The sequence below is a fragment of the Myotis daubentonii genome, chromosome 8 (genome assembly GCF_963259705.1).
Source record: "Myotis daubentonii chromosome 8, mMyoDau2.1, whole genome shotgun sequence".
Lineage (NCBI taxonomy): Eukaryota > Metazoa > Chordata > Mammalia > Chiroptera > Vespertilionidae > Myotis > Myotis daubentonii.
In genome coordinates, this window is record NC_081847.1 from 37,900,329 (window position 1) to 37,920,313 (window position 19,985).

A 19,985-nucleotide genomic window follows, 5' to 3' on the forward strand; every position below is an offset into this window, starting at 1 on the left:
CAAGGTCATATAGCAACTGAGTGGGAAAGCCAGCACTAATGTACCAGGTCTTACTATCTCTTGGTTTGGGGTTCTTGCAGCCCAAATGCCTGCTTCCCTGTTGCTGTGGCTGTCCCATACCCAGGACATACCCAGGCGGGGCCTTTAGGTGGGATCTTACATTGGCCTCCCCCAGACCAGCCCTTGTTCACAAAATGTGAGTAGGAGAGGCCAGGCTGCCTCACAGATAATGGGCAAGGGCTGAGGCAATGGGTAGCTGGCTGCACTGGGCTCTCTTGGGAATGTACAGGGTTGAGAGGACCCTGAGTGCCCAGGGATGTTCGGGGCCTGAGCCTCTGGGAGCAGTGGAGAGGGTCTCAGGTAGGAAGTGCATCTGTGTTAGCTTCAGCATGGACATCACTGTGGGCCTCTCTGGGCTTGTGTGTCCCCATTATTAAAAGGGGATAATCATCTGTGTCGGGAATAATGACTATAAAACCAGAGTGAAGGCATTTATTGAGCATTTACCGTGTACCATACAGTGTAATAAGTGTTTTGCATCATCTCACAGCAACCTTGTCAGGTGGATGCTATTATTACCCACTTTTTACAGATGGAAACTGAGGTTCAGAGAGATTGTGTCACTTGCTTGAGGTTACACAGCTGGAAAGGGTGGGGTTGTGTGAGTCCAGAGCCCCTCTCTCTACCATGACATTACACTTGGGGCAGTATCTGGAATACCAGGTGGGTGTCCAGCAGAGCCAGATGACTGATATGCCAGAGTTGGTCCAGGTGCAGAGGTCTGCGTGTTAGGTCTGTGAGGCAGGGGTGGTTCTGTGGCCTGAGTGCTCCGGGAGTCCTGAGGGGTAGGGGCACAGAGGTACCAGCTAGAGGCCTGAGAGAGGGGTGGGCCTTGACCTTTGCTTCCTGGCGAGGATCTCCTAGAAGTAGGGATGCGCTGGATCTCCTGCTACCATTGGCCATCAGGGAAGACCTGCTGGCCCTGACACTCGCCCCTTGGTAGAGCTCCAATGACCGGGAAACAGAAAGGCGGAAACAGAAAGGGCATCAGCCAGTACTGTGTAGGGGAGGCCATGTAGGGAGGGGACCTGAGCCTGGGCGGATGGCTTGGGAGTGAGCAGGCTGGTACCACTTCCTTTGTGAGTGGGAGGCTTGTGAAGACTAGTAGCAGCCAGCATTTACTGAGCACTTACTACATGCCAGGTGCTGGTTTAAGGGCTTACCTGTGTAACTCACACATGCTTCACAAAACCCTGTGAGATAGGAATTCTTCATTTCACATTTTACAGATTGAGGGAACTGAGGCTTAGCAAGGGGAAGACAGCGGCTCAAGGTCACACAGTTAAGTCTCAGGGAAGCCAGGATCCAAATCCAGACAGTGTGGGTCAGAGCCATGTTCCTGAAGGGACTTACGGTCTAATCGGGAGGCACAGACAGGACACAGGAAAGGGAACGGGTGAGGTATGGCATATGCTAAGCAGGGGTTTCTATTTTGGTGATCAGAGAAGGCTTCTGGGCACCAAAGACCAAGTGGAATTTTGATCGTTTTGGGGGGAGGGCATCCATCCTCCCAAGTCAGAGGGGAAGGAAATCGGGATGCCTTTGAAGAAGAGCAGATGTCTGGTGTGCGTGGAGCAGATGGCGCAGGGGGCTGGGGGTGCTGGGAGGTGACTCAGAAAGTCAGCTTGTGTTTGGGTCTTTTGGCAAAGCTCTGAGATCCACCAGATCTAGTCACAGCTCCGCTGTGTGCTCGCCGCGTGGCCTTGGGCCCATCACTTAGCCGGTCTGCGCCTCAGTTTCCTCATCTGTAACATGTGGATGAACACACCTGTCTCATCGAGCCCATCTTTGGTGGTGGTTCTGTAGAGGACCTAGTGCAGTGCTGGCGCATCACAGGGACTCAGTAAACATCACTTCTCTCCGCCCTCTGCCTCTCTTAAATGTCAGGCTAAGGTGTTTCCACTTGACAGGGAGCCTGGAGGCTTTGGGAATCTGCAGGTGTTTGGTCTGCATAAGCATGTGCTGGGGCATGGCAGATCTGTGCTTGGGAAGGTCCCTTTGGCAACTGTAAGAACTTCTACGAGGGTGTGGACTGTGATCTTGCAGGAAAGAACTAGCCCTGTGGCCTTGGAGGGCTGGTGTGGGCAGAAGGTTGAAACCACAGCAAGATGTCTGTCCCCTCAGGTGGTGTGTGGCTCAGCTGCTTGGGGGAAGGGGAGGTTTGGGGGAGGGGAGGCCGCCAGTGCCATGACTTGAGTTTGAGGCTCGTGAGTTTAAGATGAAGAACTTGTCTTCCTTCAGTCATTCTAAGGTTTTGCAGCATCTTCTTTGTGTATCTGCCTCCCCCCCCCCCCCCCCCCCGCTTTGAATAATCTTCTTTGGATGAATCCCCATCAGAGCTCCCTCTATAATAGCAGCAAATTGGGACTAAGTGCCTGACAATAGGAAGATGATTGAGAATGTTTTTGGAACATCCAGTGGATCAAATAATATGCAGCCGTGAGCAGCCACAGAAGTACTTACCTTGCAGCATATGGAGCTGTGCCCTGAAGCTCCTCTGCATCATCCTTCATTCATTTCATTTCACACGTGACAGAGGTGGGAGAGGGGTTAGATCCTTCCTGTGCAGGAAGAGATTCAGGCTAGGCTCTAATCTCTCTGAGGGCAGGGGTCATATTTTACTCATTGTTGTATCCTCAGCGTGTAGCTCAGTGATTTGGTGAAAGAATTGTCTGAGTGAATGAAGCAGATGGGAAGTGACTTGTCCAAGGTAATGGGAATGGTTAGACCCAGAGCCCGAGTCTCCTCGTACTTACTTTGCCACATTCTTCTCACTCACCACTCAGTATCCGTGAGGGGAGCAGGGTGGAGAGGTTCCCAGCAAGGACTTGGGATGCACACAGACCTGGGCTCAACTCTAGTTTCTGTCCTTACTAGAGGTGAGATGTTGGCAAATCAATTCATCTTTTTTTTTTTTTAAAAAAAATATTTTTATTGATTTCAGAGAGGAAAAGAGAGGGAGAGAGAGAAAGAAACATCAATGATCAGAGAGACTCATCGATTGGCTGCCTCCTGCACACCCCACACTGGGGATCAAGCCCACAACCCAGGCATATGCCCGGAACCGGGAATCAAACCATGACCTCCTGGTTCATAGGTTGACACTTAACCACTGAGCCACACCGGCCGGGCCAATTCATCTTTTTAAGCCTCAGTTTCTCCATCTGTAATATGGATAGTCCAAGTACCTCCTTCTAGGATTATCACCAAGACTAAATGACTTTTGGCATATAAAGCTCCTAGTATGGTAACTAGCACACCGTATAACACCCATGAATGTTAGCTGTGATGATATAATAATGTGGAAATATTTCTATACAATTAATGTTAAATTAAAAAAAGCATACTATTATGAGCACTTAGATTAAAGTGGAGTAAAATTAGGTATGCCATAGATAGATTATACTTACAGGCACAAATGGAGTTAGAGCAGGTACTATGCGAAGTAAATAAGACTGACCAAAATAAATATTTTTAAATATTGTATTTATTTTTTTCTTAGTTTTAATTACAAAAGAAATATGTGAAAAATCCTAATAATTCAGAAGGGTATTCTGTCCTTGGCTCCCCAACCAAAATCCTTCCTTCTAGCAGTAGCCAATAACAGGATATTTCCTATGCCTACATAAGCATACACACCAGAATGGGACCATAAACTGCATTATTGTTTTACAACTTGCACCTTTTTCGTTTAATGATGTCTTGACATCTTTCCATGTCATTATATATAAAATCTATCTCAAAAATATTCACGATAGGTATGTGCTACTTTTGTAATTAATGGAATGGGTTAAGTCCTCATTAACTTGGGCATTTAAAGTTGCTTCCAATTTTACTGTAGTCTAAATAAAGCTGACAATGAATTTTTATAGTGTTTAAACAATTAAAGGAGGTCAAATGAGAGAAAGAGTCATAGACTGTGAGGGGTGCCCAGAGGGTCTCCCGCTTCTCCCTGCTCCTTTCCCTCCTCTCCTCTCGTCTCCACAGAGCCTGAGGGGGCAAGGACATGGAGGGCCAGTGTGTGGGAGGGGCCCTATCTGTCACCCTCCAAGGGTGGGGATATCCAAGGCAAACCCCTCTTTCACTCACCCAGTATGGAGTTCACCTATGAAATTTTCAGATTCTCTTGGGACATTATAAGTGGCTGCCTGGACCCTGCTGCTGCTTATACCCCGAGTGTCCTTTGGGCAAGTTTTTTATCTTCTCTGGACCTCACTGTGTTCATCTGAATGGTCGAGACAGGCTTACTGATGGGAGCCATCGCTGCTCTACTGCAAACATGGTGCCTGAGTGAGCTCCTTGTGCAGTCTCTCGTTTAATTCTCACTGAATGCCTTGGAGGTGTGGAAGGAGTTACCCTCAGCTTAAAAGCTCAAATTGGCTCTCAGAGAGGTTAAGCAACTTGGCCAAGGTCCTCAAGCCAGTGGAAACAGGATTCAAACTGGTCCAAAGCCCGTGTTCGTAACTGCTGCTCTATGCTTCCTCTCACTAACTGCTGATCAGTGAGGTCCACGCAAAATGGTTATTCTAAAAGGATCCTTTAAATTGTCAAGAGCCTTGCATGTGGGCGGGGTTGATACTGCTGTTATTATTTCTATATCCAGAGCAACAGTAGCTTTGGTTACATGGTTGCCAGCAAGTTGGAGGTAGCAGGATTGAGGGGAAAGAGCATGGGACCATGAGCCAGCCCACCTGGGTCCTAGTCCTGGCTTTATCTGATCTGACTAGCTGTGTGACCTTGGCCAGCCAAGCCGGCCCGAGGAGGAAGCCCACCTACCCTGTTTGGCCCTTGAGCAGCTCCAATGAGACAAAGCCTGGAAGAGAACCGGCTCTCAGAGGATGCCAGTTACAGGACGGTCTCTATCTGCTTCTGCAGTCAGTGTGGCCCAAGAGGGAGGCATTTCTTCTTGCTGATGCTGTTACTCTGCAGTTCTGGGCATGTCATATGGTGCCCGGCCCACAACTCACATCAGTTTGTGGCTCCGTGATGGCACATGAAACCTTTGGGCAGGAAGCCAGTGCTAACCGGTGGCAGCCTCTTCACATTGCTTGGTTTTATTTAATGTGGTGCCCAAGGGTACCACAAGCCTCTGACAAATTGCCGTCTCTCCTTTGTCTCCTGGGAGCTGAGCAGCAGTAAGAACCACTGTGGCCCAGCTCCCATTTCAGCCCCTCTGCATCCTTCAGGAACTCCCAAGACTGGCTGGGAGGGTGGTACAGAGCCCCAGAGGCAGCTCTCTCACCCTGCACCCCTCCTCCCTCACTGCAGGCAGTCATTTCATTCACATCCACCCGGAGATTGTCACTCCAGGAAGTGAATGTTCCATCCTGGGGAAATCCCAATGGAAGAGCATCATCTCCAGAGAGAAAGAATAAGTCTTAACAACCTCCCTCTCACTCTCCCTCTCCCTCTCCCTCTCCCTCTCCCTCTCCCTCTCCCTCTCCCTCTCCCTCTCCCTCTCCCTCTCCCTCTCCCTCTCCCTCTCCCTCTCCCTCTCCCTCTCCCCCTCCCTCTCCCCCTCCCCCTCCCCCTCCCCCTCCCCCTCCCCCTCCCCCTCCCTCTGCCTCTCCCTCTCCCTCTCCCTCTCCCTCTCCCTCTCCCTCTCCCTCTCCCTCTCCCTCTCCCTCTCCCTCTCCCTCTCCCTCTCCCTCTCCCTCTCCCTCTCCCTCTCCCTCTCCATCTCCCTTTCCTTCTCTCTCTCTCTCTTTTCTCTCATTTTTCTTTTAATTATTTTCTTTTCCTTTTCTGACTCCCAAAGTAATACATGTTCATAGAAAAATTTTAAAACACAGAGAACCCCCTAAAAAGAAAAGTTAATTCAGTAATTCCTTCTCCAAGGGAATGCTATTCTTAACATTTCATTCTTTAGACTTAGTACTGAAATGAGAATATCTAACATTTCTTGAGCACTGAGTGGGTTTTGGCATGTGCCAAGTGCTTTACAGGCATGATCTGATTCGATTTTCACAGCACACCTGTGAGGCTGGCAGATTATCATTAGGATTGTACAGATGAAGATACAGGCAGAGAGGCAAAGGGACTTGATTGAGATCTCCTTGTTTCCCATTTTATCCTTAACCAGGAGAATATATTGCTTCTTCCTGGTTTCTCTTTCCCTCCCTCTCTGTTATATTTAGTGTTAGGAGGTATATCTGTCAGATTGTGAGGGGAAAATAGAATTCCATTTTGGCATACATATCAGATGCTTCAACTGAGTTAATTGATAGTAAAGGTGTGGGCAGGGTTAAGGGAACCCACAGGGGTACCTTTAAACTAACAGTTACAGAAGCGGTTACAGTGACAGAAGCTGCTACCTCCCCTTGGCCTGAATGAGCAGAGAGAGGGGGCCGTGTTCACAGAATCCAGTGGTGGTTGGGCCTGTGCAAGGAACTGTCACAGAGGGGCTCAGCCACTGCCAGAACCACAGGGTGGGAAATTGGGACGATGTACCCCGGCCTCTCTCTCCTTCCACCCTCTGACCTCCTGCTAGCACCTCCCATTGGCCAACCAGAAGTCTGTAGACAAGGGAGCTCAGTCCTAGAGGTCAGCCTCCTGCTTCTCGGAGTGGGGCATGGATCTAGGGCTGCGAACGGAGACTAATGGCCCAGGAAGCATGGTTCTAGGGGATGGAGGAGATGTGTCCCCTGACTTCCCAAAAGACTGAACAGTTATCTCGTAACTGTGATTATCGAAACATCATTCAAAACAGAGGAATTACACTTTCTGCCTCGCATTCTCTTGGTGTTTTGGGTCTCCCACACCCGGTCCATTTCTCCCTCTCTTTACCCTCCTTCCTACCATTAGTTTCAGAAATGCCTGGGCAAATGTTGTTAGTGTCTGTGATTTAGAAGAGACAGCCTTACTGGCTAGGGAGTAATTGTTCACGACCGTGGACACATATGGCTGTATGTGCCCCAGTGTTGTTCCATTGTGATGCATATGCATGCATATGTTCTGGTACACATATTGTAAACATCTGTAACACGCTCTCCCTGTACTTAGCTTTAGCTTTCGTATTTCAAAGTGCTTTTCTGCTCTGTAACCTCCTTTATCTGCATGGCCCTTCTCTGCGGTGGGAGGACAGGGGCCCTCATCCCTGTCTGACAAATGAGGAAACATGCTCAGAAAGGGGAAGTGACCTGCCCAAGGCCTCTCAGTTGGGAAGTGGCAGAACTGAAACAAAGCTTCCCTTTCAGTCTTGGGAGTTTTTCCATAGCCAACCTCACCCCTGGCAGAGATTAGTACAGGACAGAAGCCTCTGCAGCTGCTGAAATGCCATGTCTTGAGATGGACTTGGGAGTCAGAGAGACTTGGCTCAGCCTCCTGTCCTTGGGCAGATTGGTCCGCCTCTCTGGGCCCGGGTGTCCTCATCAATAAAGTACGGGTGATGATATCAGGAGTTTGGATGGAGAAGTCAGGTGCTTAAGAACTGATAAGTCATCAGGACAGGCTGGCTGGCTGGTGCCCAGAAAGACTCCCACGGTGAATGCAGCCCCATCGCTGGTCCTCAGTTGAGAAGTCTTGGAACTTGCCTTGTTGGTATTCCACCCACCCGTTACCCCTGTGTTTGCCCATTTGTCCATCTACCCATCCATCTGACACTAGACCCCTGGGTTTACATTCTGGCACTGCCATTCACTAGCTCTAGATCTTGGGCAAGTTACTTAACTGCTCAGTTTCTTCTTTTGTGAAATGGAGATAATGAGAGCATCTATTGTAGGTTCTTATAAAAATTAAATGAGTAATTGATGTAAAAGGCTTAGATCAGTGCCTGGCAAATAGGAAACTATAGATATGTTAGCTTTGTTGTTGTTTATCGAAAACAGCACTAAGCCCCGGAGGTAATGGTGAATGAGATTAATAAAGTTTTGTCTTTATGGAGTTTATATTCCAGAGGAGGAATAGAAACAAATAAGTAAATCAATCAATAAATATAAGTTTTGTTTGTGATAGTTATTATGGGAAAAAAATTCAGCATACTTGCTAAATGGGTACAGAGTTTCTGCTTGGGGTGATGAAAATTTTGGAAATAGATAGTGGTGATTGTTGTACAACACTGTGAACGTAATTAAAAACCGAGTTATACTTAAAAATGGTTACAGTGGCAAAAAGAACCTAAAACAAAATGTCAGCATGCTGTAACCAAAAAAACTAGACAGAGTGGTCAAGGGGTAGGTACATAGACTGAGATCTGAAGGGTAAGAGCTGCCATGGCCAAGATACAGGAGACACACCCACTGTCATCTATACCAAGGTACCATTTAAGGCTAAAACCCCACAGCAGAGGTAAGCTTGGTGTGGTTAAGGAGCAGATGGGAAGCCAGTATGGCAGGCTCACAGTGATGGTATGGGCAGCAATGGAAGCTGATGCAGGGGCCATATGTAGCCTTGATAAAGAGTTTGTGTTTTCTTTTGATGGGAAGTCATGGAGGTTTTAAAGAGGGCATCCAGTTGGAGTTTTGAAAAGGTCCTTGTGGCTCCTCTGTGGAGAATAAACCCTAGGAAGGCCCAAGTGGCCACAGGAAGTCCATAGGGGGGGCTGGGGAAGCCATGCAGGATGAGTTAGCGTAGCTTGCACCTGAGCAGTGGCTGTGGGAATAAAGAAAAAGAACAAATCCAAGTTCTTGGACTCAGGGATGCTGACTCATGTTAACCCAGGTTGGAGGGCCTGATGTATAAGTCTGTCGATTCATTTTAATGAGTGGCACAACAGCAGGCCAAGTGGATATTGCCTCGGCTGGGCTAGGACGCCCTCTCCCAGAAGGCCACCCAGATGGAAAGCCGCAGTGTGGGAAGGCTGCTTAGTGCCCCTGGAGGAGGAGCCAGCAGGTGGTTGCAACGTTGAAGAGCATTAGATGCGGATAGCCTGCAAGTCTGGCCCCAGACCCACCAAGTGAGCTTCCCGGGCCTGACTGGGCTCCACTCCTCCAGACCGGGCTGGTGTAGGCACCGTCAGCATTTACTTCTCTGGCTGACCCCCGTGCCCCCTTTGCTAATCCCATGCATATTGGATTTCATGTTTAGTGTCATCAGTCAGGCCTTGCTGGCCTGTGTCTCTTAGAACGTCTTTCTGCATCCATTCTGGGTGGGCACTTCTGAACTCCTGGTTCTCAGACCACTCCCTACTGTGGCTTGTAATTATAGACCATCTCAGGGTCGTTTTATTGGGTGCAAACCGTGCTAAGCGCTCTCTCGGTGTTATTTTCCTGAATCTCTATCAGGAAGGAGAGGGAAGGAGGCATATCTCTGTTTTTTAGACAAAGCCACCTAGACTCAGAGAAGTGAAGTCACTTGCTTAAGGTCACAGATAGAGGTAGTTCTAGACCCAGGCTTTGGGTCTAGGTCTCCCCTGCCCTGCTGCCCTGTGAAGGGTCACTGAGATGACTGTGAAGTCCCTGCCCCTGGCCTGCCCTGGCCTGAAGCAGCATGCAGTGATGGGAGCCTTGCCCCTCCCAGTAGTCACACGTCTGACTCCTGCAAGGCTGCCTGCACCCTCCCCAGCTCCTTCACTTCTCCTGACTCCACCTGTTCCTCCTGCCAGGCTGCTTGAAGCTCACATTTATAGGCTTCTTGTCTGAGGAGTCCGGACGTCAAGGCCACCTGTCTGTTTCCTGCACAGCACTACCTGTTCCCATCTCCGGGCATTGGCTCACATGACGATTCAGCCAAAACACCCCCCTGGCCGTCTCCGGTCTACATTCTTCCTTTTCTCAAAACCCGACTCCTCCTCACCCTCCATCCCCTACCCTATAAGCCCTTCTTTGAGAACTCTAGGCCATGTTCCCATTCCCTATCACCAAATCTCCAGAATCTTCTGGGAGCTGAAACATACACTAGCAAATGTAAGTCACATGCCTGGTGTTTAACCGTTTCCTGGGTGAGCACCCTCCTCCCATGTAGCAGTGAGCGCCGGAGGAACCAGCACATGCTTCCCTGGGGTCCCCTGTGGTGCCCGGCCAGCCTGGCTGCCAGTGGGTGCCATCAGCCTGTGCTGGCCTGGGCCTGGGCAGAATGGTGCCCACGTGACTGGCTGTAGCAGAAGCCACGGCCAGGTTCTTGGCTCGTTTTCCATGGCCTGGTGAGAGAACCATGCCATTATCCCTGGACTTGTAAAATAAAGAAGAATCTTACTACAGGTTTTATTTTTAATTTTCATGTTATTTTTCTTTTTTAATTAGTAAATTCTTTTTAAAGTTTGAGCAGACTTTTTGTCCTTCTCATTCTGTCATACCAAGCCATGTGCTTTGAAAAAAAAATTATTTTTTAACATCTAATGCTTTTATTTATTTTATTTTTAAGACTTTTTAAAAATTGTTTTATTGCTTAAAGTCTTACAAAGGGTATTACATTATTTTTAAGACTTTTAATTCTTTTCTTAAAATATGTTTTTCTTGATTTCAGAGAGAGGAAGGGAGACAGAACAAGAGATAGAAACATCAATAATGAGAGAGAATCATTGATTGGCTGCCTCCTGCATGCTCCCTACTGGGGATTGAGTCCACAACCCCTATATGTCTCCTGACTGGGAATCCAACCATGACCTCCTGGTTCATAGGTCAATGCTCAACCATTTAGCCACACTGGCTGGGCAATCTCTAATCCTTCTAAATCAAGAAATCTCCAAGTATAGTAGAAAAATTGAGAACTCTGTTAAGCAGAAAGAAGAGAAAATAATCATCTCTACTCTCTAAAAACAACCAAAGTTAACACTTTGCTGAGTTTTCTGTTTCTGTGTATAAATATTAATCAAAATAGGGTCCATCTGTGCAAACTGTTATGTATCATGCCTTTTCATTCAGATATTCTCCGTCATCTTTTTAAACTCTCTAAGTGGATGAGCCATCATTTATCTAACCAGCCCCTGGCCACAGTGCTCATGGCTGGCTTATGCCACCTCCTTGGACCTGAGTGTTTTCTCCTTCAAGGAGCTTCTGTTGAGGTTTGCTTGAAGCAACTAGGGTTAGGGAATCAGGAGGCTGGGTGGGGAGGAGAGTGGGTGGGAGGGTTAGGAAAAACCTGATTGAGGAAATGACTGTCACTCAAGTCTCTTTCGCTCTCTGGGAATCATCTATAAAAGAAAGGAGATGGAATTATCTTGAATGACTTCCAGTGCCCCTCCTCTGTGGTTCTCCCAGCACCAGGTCTTCACTGCCAGCAGGCTCTGCTAAAGACCCGGACAGCGGAAGACTGGGGTATTTATTTAAGATTGCTCTCCCGGCTGTCCGCAAGAAGACCAGGCCAGGGAAGGTTCAGAGAGTGTGGGCTGAAGCCAGCCTGAAGCAGAGGGGAGGAGCTGATGCGCCAGGGCCGCTGGGCTGCCTGGGCCCGTGAGGGTCGTGTGGATTCTGCTCCTTACAGCAGAAACGTACAGATTAGTCTGTGGGTTCTTTTGTGTGTGTTTTTAAAGCAAAATTAAGTAGACATTTATGTTGAGGGTTCTTCCCTCTAGGCCTTATCTAGCATAATGGCCGATATCCTCCAGCGCAGGCTGAGATCTCGAGCCAGGCGGGCAGGTCTGTTTGGGCGGCGAGCTCCCTGGAGCAGCTCTTGTGGCTTTGTGTCCTGCACAGTCAGCACTTGGTGTCACCCAAGCGACAGAGAGCCTTTATTTTCCTACGACTTTAAGTGATCCCGTAAAGCCCAGGGTAATGATGTAAGTGGGAAGCATCTCTGGGCGAGGATGAGGCATTGTGGACCAAGGCCTGCTCTTCCTCCTCATCTTCCACTTTAATAGCAGCATCAGTAACAACAAACCCTCTCATTTGTGCTACGAGCTCCAGCTTACAAAGCTTTTTACTCATTACCTATTCGAGGGGGTTTGAGGATGTTTGTGATCTGTCCGGGGCCCCAGAGCTCCCGCGTGGCCTAGTGGGGCGCTCAGGGGTCCTGCCTTTCTGTCCAGGGCCCTTTGGTTTGGGCCGGGCTGGTGCCCCACAGGAACACAAGGAGAGAAACTGAAAAGCAAAAAGCAAGTGTGGGCCAGAGGTATGTGCCTCTGGAGGTAGCTGTGATGTTGAAGGGTAGATCCAGTGTCTGTCTGTCTGTCTTCCTGCTCATCAGGGGCCTCTCATAGTGGATGGGGTCAGGGTGGAACCCTAAGGTAGATTCAGCACCTGTCTGTCTGTCTGTCCATCAGAGGCCTCCCATGGTAGATGGGGTCAGGGAGGGATTTGCCAGGTGTAGTCTTGATCTTTCTCGTTTATATCCTGGCACAGAGTTGGCACTAGGTGTCACATAAGCGTCAGGTGTATTTGGAGGAAGGCTCTACATCAGGGGTGAGGGTTCCTGCCCATATCTCTGTTCCCTGGTTTTAGTTCCAAACTTTTCTTTGAGAATCGACTGATTGGAGTCAGAATAGGTACTTTCTCAAAACACCCAACTTGTGAGTTAAAAAAAAAAGTATATTTAAAATTATTAACCTCTCTTAACAGTTTGCTGATTGATCTTTCCGATCTTTTACTACAAGTACACAAACACAATGATGTGTTGTTGAGGTTGTTGTTTTGTTTTTTAAATAAAAAGTGGAACCATGCCATTCTCTCTCCTTTTCTGTCTTGGCAGTGTGCTTATTTCACAGAATACCTGGCAATAAGTCCTTGATTCTCTAAAATCTCATTTCTTGCTCCAAGAAGAAAAGGATAAGAATAGCTAATTTATATATAATTTATATAATAGATAATTTCTCTAAGTCCCTTGCTTTTTTGGGTGAGTCCTAGAGAGGTAAACTGAATGCCCCATTTGTGGCCAACCTGAGCCTGAATCCAGTTTTTCTGACTCTTACATCGGCAGGGCTATGCTTATGTTAAGAATGCCTTTCTGTCTTACCCTTTAGATCAGGGGTGGGCAAACTTTTTGACTCAAGGGCCACAATGGGTTCTTAAACTGGACCAGAGGGCCGGAACAAAAGCATGGATGGAGTGTTTGTGTGAACTAATATAAATTCAAAGTAAACATCATTACATAAAAGGGTACGGTCTTTTTTTTTTTTTTTTTAGTTTTATTCATTTCCAACGGCCCGCAGGCCGTAGTTTGCCCACGGCTGCTTTAGATCCATTCTGACAACATCCCTGTGAAGTCAGTGGGGCAGGAATAATTGACAAGGCTTGGTGCATGAAGAGCCTCGCCCACAGTCAGCGCTGGGAGGGTCTGGAGCCTAGGGCTCTTTTGATGGAGTTCGGTTTATCCAGCCTTTAGTGAGGGTTACTGAGTGCCAGTAGTCTAGTGGGGCGCTCGGCCTGCTGTTGTTGACAGACAGCCTAGCTGAGGTCCTGCCTTGTCCTCTGGGCAGAGTGGGGCTCCCTAGAGAGACTCACATCGTCCCTAGGAAGGGTCCACATTCCAGACCTGGGACAAGATAGTAGAATCCCTGAAGAGCTGTTTGTACGCAAGGTTGGGAGGGAGGAGTCTGTGACCTCGGTTGTCCCCACTAACCCCTCACTTCTCATGACTCTCTCCCCATCCCTACTTCCTGCCCCCCCCCACTCCTCCCTCTCTCTGTGGCTCTTTATCCATTTGTCTCCATCTGTCTCTCTCTGCACGTGGTTCCTGCCCCGCTCGCTCTGTTATGTCATACTATCGCTGCCCCTTTCCCCGTCGTCACATGTTCTTCTTCATGCCAATGCAGGCGTGCTGGTCACCATGACAACAGAGACAGGCCCGGATTCTGAGGTGAAGAAGGCTCAGGAAGAGGCCCCACAGCAGCCTGAGGCCGCCGCCGCCGCTGCTGTGACCACCCCAGTGACCCCTGCAGGCCACGGCCACCCAGAGGCCAACTCCAATGAAAAGCAACCGCCCCAGCAGGACACTCGGCCTGCTGAACAGGTGTGTGCCCGAGAGCATGGGCATCCCTCTTCCTGCCGGCCTGTCCTCTGGGGCAGGTGCTTAGGAAGGAGGAGAGGAGGAAATGAAGATTTATTACTGACCAGTTACATGCTGAGCACAGTGTCGTTTTTATATTTAATTCTCCCACACCTAAGAGAGTAGCTATTAATTTCCCATTTTACACTCGGGGAAATTGAGGCTCAGCAGGATAAAGTGAATTACTCAAAGTCACATTGCTATAAAGTGACAGATGTTGAAGTTGAGTCTAGATCTGGTGTCAAAAACACATGTTCTTTCAACCTCATTTCCTACCCCCTGAGCCTGTCCATCCTAGCTTCGCCAGCCCAGGGTGGCCCCAAATTTATCACCCTGAAGCTACAAGGGACTCTAGGAATCACCTAGTCATTGACGTCACTCCTTCCTTAAATCACGATGGGCCCAGAAAGGGCAGGGACTTGGCCAAGGTCAGTGAGGGTGTCAGTGGTAGAGTTAGGACAAGAGGGCAAGGCTCAGGCCTCCCTTCCCTCCATTAAATTAGTCCACAAGCCCCAAACGTCATGCTAGACCCCGTGACAGACCAGGAAGGAGGAGACCAGATGGATATTCTTATAACTCATGCACTATTCAGGGGAGACAGGACCGCTCTGGCCACCGGGGGTGGTTTTGTGGGAGGCTCCCGCCTACAGAGGCTGCCGCCACAGCAGCAGGAGCCTGCGGGAAAGCAGAGGACCCCTCAGCTGAGTCACCCTATTGCACATGGGAGCTCTGGCTCTCCTCCTGCACTACCCACCACAGACTCTGGTCACCCCGGGGGCCTTAGATGGCAGTGGCCATCACACCCCCAGCTGCCTCCTTATTGCAGCTCATTTGGGTGAAAGGCTATGATTTCAAGCTCGCTGACCAAACTCTTCTCCTGGTTGGACCTACAGAGCCTAGACATGGACGAGAAGGACAACGGGGAGGCTGATGGCCTGTCAGAGAGGACCACGCCGAGCAAGGCCCAGAAATCGCCCCAGAAGATTGCCAAGAAATACAAGAGTGCTATCTGCCGAGTCACTCTGCTCGATGCCTCTGAGTATGAGTGTGAGGTGGAGGTAGGGACCACCCGGTGCCACATGCCCCGTGCGCAGCCAGCTGGCCTCAGAGCAGAGCAGGCTTCTGTGTGCACTCAGCCTGGGCCAAGCCAGAGGGCATCCATTCGTCATGGAGTCCTGGGCTGACTGGAGTGTCCCGGAGAGATGACCTGGCCAGCCCTTTGTACAGATGGGGGCATCCAGGCCCGGAGATGCCTGTTTTGATTGCAAATAGAATTAGACGAGGCACCAGGCTGGCACCAGGAAAAGGTTTCTCAGGGTGGCTGTACCTTGGCAAGGAGCCACCATCCAAGGGCTGATCTGCAGCCCAATCTCTTCACTGTAACCCAGCAGACACTGTCTCAACTAGAATCATTTTTATTGGGTGGAGAGAGGGGTCCTCTCTTGTGAAACACCCCCTGCCCAGGATACTACCTCTAGTCTCTAGGACAAACTGATCACTTGAGGGTTCCATGGTAAGGGTGTCCCCCAGGCGTAGGGAGGTGGCCCATTGGAAAGACACACTCCCCCAGGCCGTGTAGAAACCCTGTGGCATGGTCCTGTCCTACACTGGGTGGCAGGGCAGACCCCTCTTCTCTGGGGTCAGCCCTTCTGGCCTCACATATAGCGTCTCTTTTTTCCGAAATAGACTGAGAATCCTGCCTAACTTCGGAACTGTCACTCGCCCCCTTAGAGGTTCTTCCCTAGCCTAGGCTCCATTCCTGGGCCTCTGCATGCGAACGGGGAGTCCAGAGGGTGGCCTTACTGCTGAGAGTTATAGGAGCCACCTTCCTTCCTCCTGCCCTGATCTTAAGGGGCATGACTTACTTCTGAGCCCTGGGAGGCTGGGTCCCTCTTTTTTGCAGGGTTGGGTTTTTGTTTTGTTTTTAAAATATTTATTACTTCTATAGAAGGGTTTCAGAATAAACATCTGGCCTACTTTTGGGCAAAATAAAGGGATATCTTCTACTTCTTCTCTCTTACCCACACTGGTCCCAAGAGGCCGTTTCGTCCTGCCCTAGAGGAGTGTAGAGTTTGGCTGAGGCCAGTCCACGCTCTCTGAAGCACTCCTCTAAGCTCAGGAATCTCTTGGCTTCCCGAAGCTGCTGTCCATAGTCAGGCCTGGTCTCAGCCCCTCTGACCTAGCCAGACCTCGCAGGGCCTCACCCTCTCTCTGGAGGTCCCTGCCTCTCTGAGTAGTAACTGCTTCTCACTCCCCCTGTCCTGTATTGGTGCTCATCCTCACCCCTGTGGGTTTAGGGTACCGAGCCAGGTTCTGGGATTTGTCCTTGCGCATTTTCAGGCCCAGATGGTGTTCAGAGAGGTACCAAGCCTGGTTGAATGGGGGTGGGACAGAAAGGTGGCTCCATCAGGCTGCTTCTAGCTGAGGCTGATTTAGGCCCCATGGCCCCTATAAAAACTCATTTGCTGCCCGGGTAGGATTTCACTCAGACTTAGTGTAAGGAGAAGGGCTGGGGAGGGTGAGTCACACTGTGACCCTGAGTCCCGGGCTCTCCCCTTCCCCACGGCCCATGTCCCTCATATTTCATGTGACTCTTCTCTCCTTCTCACACCCAAAGCTTAGACTTTTCACACTCAAAGCTTAGACTTTTCATTCTCTGTTCCTTGGGTCCAAGTTAGCCTCCTTCTCTTAATCCCTGTAAGGAAGGAGAAATCAGTCACCACCACCACCCCCCCTCCATCCCCCCACCCCCGCCGACTCCCAACTCCCTCCCCACCCCCTGAGCAGGTCTAAGGTCTGGGAAGGCTTGGAAGAAGGCGCTTAATGACCTGGGCGTTAGGTTCAGAGCCAGGTGGGTGGCAGGAGTGCTGACATCCCTCCAGATGCTGGAAGGCGCTCGGGGGTTTGCACGTTGTTCTGGTGGAGTCAGAGGTCTCCCCCTGCCCCGCCTGGAAGTGACTCTGGCCTCACAGAAGCTTTGCTCTCTGCTTCAGAAACATGGCCGGGGCCAGGTGCTGTTTGACCTGGTCTGTGAGCACCTCAACCTCCTGGAGAAGGACTACTTTGGCCTGACCTTCTGTGATGCTGACAGCCAGAAGGTACCTGGGCTGGGGAGCAGGGCTGGCGGGGGGGGCCTGCTGTGGGGGAGGCTTCTTCTATGGCCCCCATAGTCCTGGTGGTATCCCATGGCTTCCATCAGATCTTCATTAGGCGCTTCTGTTCTCTGTGTCCACTCCATCCCCCAGTCCTTTCTTGGGGACCTGAATGCCACCCCAGATGGGTATCTGGAGAACCAGCCATGGCTTCCTGGGGGAACTGAGGCACTTCCCCCACCCTTGGGAGGCTCCTAGTTTCTTCCTTCCACCAGTCTCACCGCAGCTGTATTACCTGTTCACTGTGCTTTCTCAGGGCAGTGCCACCCCAGGGCCCCGAGTCCCAGGCTCTGTGGTGAATCGAGGCCTTAGTCCCTTACCTCCCAGTCCCAAGGAAAAGGGCCCAGAAAGCTCAGCCAGGGAAGGGTGCTCCCGCCAGGGTCTGTCAGGGGGGCTATTCTAGGATGTTGCTCTCTCCTGGACCTATCTGGGTCCTCTTCTTTATCTTCCCTCTAATGAACTCTGTTTTCTCTTGCAGAACTGGCTGGACCCCTCCAAGGAAATCAAGAAGCAGATCCGGAGTGAGTGGCCGGCTGTGGTTGGGAATGCGGTGGAAGGGTGGGCAGGGCTCCAGGCAGTGGGGCCGCAGTTGTGCTGCTCTGTCCTACTTTGGGAAGTGTATTCAGATCCTTGAGTTCATTTGCTCCATGGAAGATCCTGGGGAAGGCAGGGCATGGTTTTATAGATGAGGAGCCTGAGGCCTAGATAAGAGAAATGACTGTGCAGTGATTTTCAATCCTTTTCATCTCATGGCACACATAAACTAATTACTAAAATTCTGTGCTACACCAAAAAATATATATTTTTACTGATCTGACAAAAAAAAAGGTATAATCTTGGTTAGTCCCCCCCCCCCACCCCCATTGATTTTTAGAGAGAGAGGAAGGGAGAGGGAGCGAGAGAGAAACATCAAGCAGCTGCCGTCTGCACACCCTCTGCAAGGGGTCAAGCCCGCAACCCCTGTATGTGCCCTGCGGGATTAAACCAGCAACCTTTAGGTGCACAGGATGATGTGCAACCAATTGAGCCACACCAGCCAGGGCTCAGTTTGGTTAAATAGGTATAATTTTGATTCATTCACACCAGATGACTATTCTTGTATTGGCTGTTGTTTTTTAAATCCTCACCTGAAGACATGTTTATTGATTTTAGAGAGAGAGGAAGGGGGAGAGAGAAAGAGAGAGAGATCAGTTGCCTCCCGTACACACCCTGACCAGGGATTGAACCTAAAACCTAGGTGTGTAACCTGATCTGGAATCGAACCTGCAATCTTTTGGTGTACGGGACAATGCTCCAACCAACTAAGCCACCCAGCGAGGCTGCTGTTGTCATTTTTAAATTTACAGTCTAAGGGAAAAGAGGTCAGTGTCCATGACTAAATAGTTAGTTACTGCATGTTTTAAAATTTTCTGTGGCACACAGTGTGCCTACTGTGGCATACCAGTTGAAAATCGCTGTTCTAGCCATGCTGTGGTGCCTCAGTGGTTGAGTGTCGAACTACAAACCAGGAGGTCATGGTTCGATTCCCGGGCTTGATCCCCAATCGTGCAGGAGGCAGCCGATATTCTCTCTCATCATTAATCAATGTTTCTGTCTCTCTCCCTCTCCCTTCCTCTCTGAAATCAATAAAGATATATTTTTTAAAAAAGAAAAAGAAAAAGAAAATCTCTGGTCTAGAGTCACACAGTAGGTTAGTATAGAGCAGCCGTGGGCAAACTACGGCCCGTGGGCCGGATCCGGGCCATTTGAAATGAATAAAACTAAAAAAAAAAAAAGACCGTACCCTTTTATGTAATGATGTTTACTTTGAATTTATATTAGTTCACACAAACACTCCATCCATGCTTTTGTTCCGGCCCTCCGGTCCAGTTTAAGAACTCATTTGTGGCCCTCGAGTGAAAAAGTTTGCCCACCCCTGGTATAGAGGGATCACAGATGCCCTCAGGATATCAGCACTAGAAAGGACTTGCAGAGTCATCTAGGACCAGGGGGCAAACTAATGACCTGAAAACAGCCCCCCTCCCCTCCAGGGCTGGTGAAGACTTCAGTGATCAGTGACCCCTGACTCAGCTCAGAATCCTTGCCCACACAGCACTCATGGCCACTGCCAGCTGACAGGAGTTAGTATGTCAGAAATCTAGGCCCTTCCCTGATTGTGGCCGTCTCCTGTATTTAACGATGGGTGACTAAGGCCCGAAGAGAGGCAGTATCTGCTCAAGGTCACAGAGCGAGGTATTGGCTGAGCCAGGTCTGCAGCCCTGGCCTCCCCACACCATCCTGCACTCTTTCAAGGTCTGGGGCAAAGACAGATGAGCAGGCTGGCAACCTGTGCTTTATGCTGGGAGGGGTGGGGCTCAGGTAGCAGGAGGAGGAGGTAGGTGGTCTCAGAGAGGGGCCATGCAATAGGCGGAGACCTAGAGCCTAGACAACCTCCCCCTTGCTTGGACTCTCTGGTCCCTGGGCTAGAAGGCTCTAGCGAAGCCTGTTGCTATGACAGCAGGCAGCTGGGCCCAGGGATGCCAGCTGACTCTGTGGGAGGGGGCTTGAGGAATTCTTCCTGTAAGCTGCTGTCAGTTGTAGACAAAGAGAGAGGCACACAGACAGAGCATGCTCCTCTGGAGCCGACGGGCCTTAGGCCTGGGCTCAGGCTGTCCCCAGGAGCCCCAGCCTGGCTGGGCGGCCTGGCTCTCCTGCGTGAAAGAGTCAGAACCAGTACAGTGAGCAGTGTCTGAGAAGGACCCAAAGCTTGGAAAAGAGAAGCGCTGGCCATTGTGGGTCCCAGCTCCCTCCCCCCGGCAGGGTCAGTGCCCTTGTGTCATCATCGGAGCAGTGCTGCCTCCTGTATAAAGCCACAGTCTCTGCCCTACCCGTGTAACTTCCACCCATTCATTCAAGTTCCGTGTTCTGGGACCCCAG

At 50.0% G+C, this 19,985-nt stretch overlaps 1 protein-coding gene across 11 annotated transcripts in view; it reads left to right on the plus strand.

Annotated features, from left to right (window-relative positions):
- The window catches only part of EPB41L1 (erythrocyte membrane protein band 4.1 like 1), a 119,977-nt gene that overhangs the window by 51,906 nt on the left and 48,086 nt on the right, over nt 1–19,985 (plus strand). For all 11 annotated transcript variants that reach the window (XM_059706021.1, XM_059706020.1, XM_059706025.1 and 8 more), the window contains 4 exons: nt 13,685–13,881; nt 14,811–14,975; nt 16,911–17,015; nt 17,548–17,590. In XM_059706021.1, the coding sequence (XP_059562004.1) occupies nt 13,699–13,881; nt 14,811–14,975; nt 16,911–17,015; nt 17,548–17,590 (496 nt within the window). In that variant the 5' untranslated portion in view covers nt 13,685–13,698. The remainder of the gene's footprint in view (nt 1–13,684; nt 13,882–14,810; nt 14,976–16,910; nt 17,016–17,547; nt 17,591–19,985) is intronic.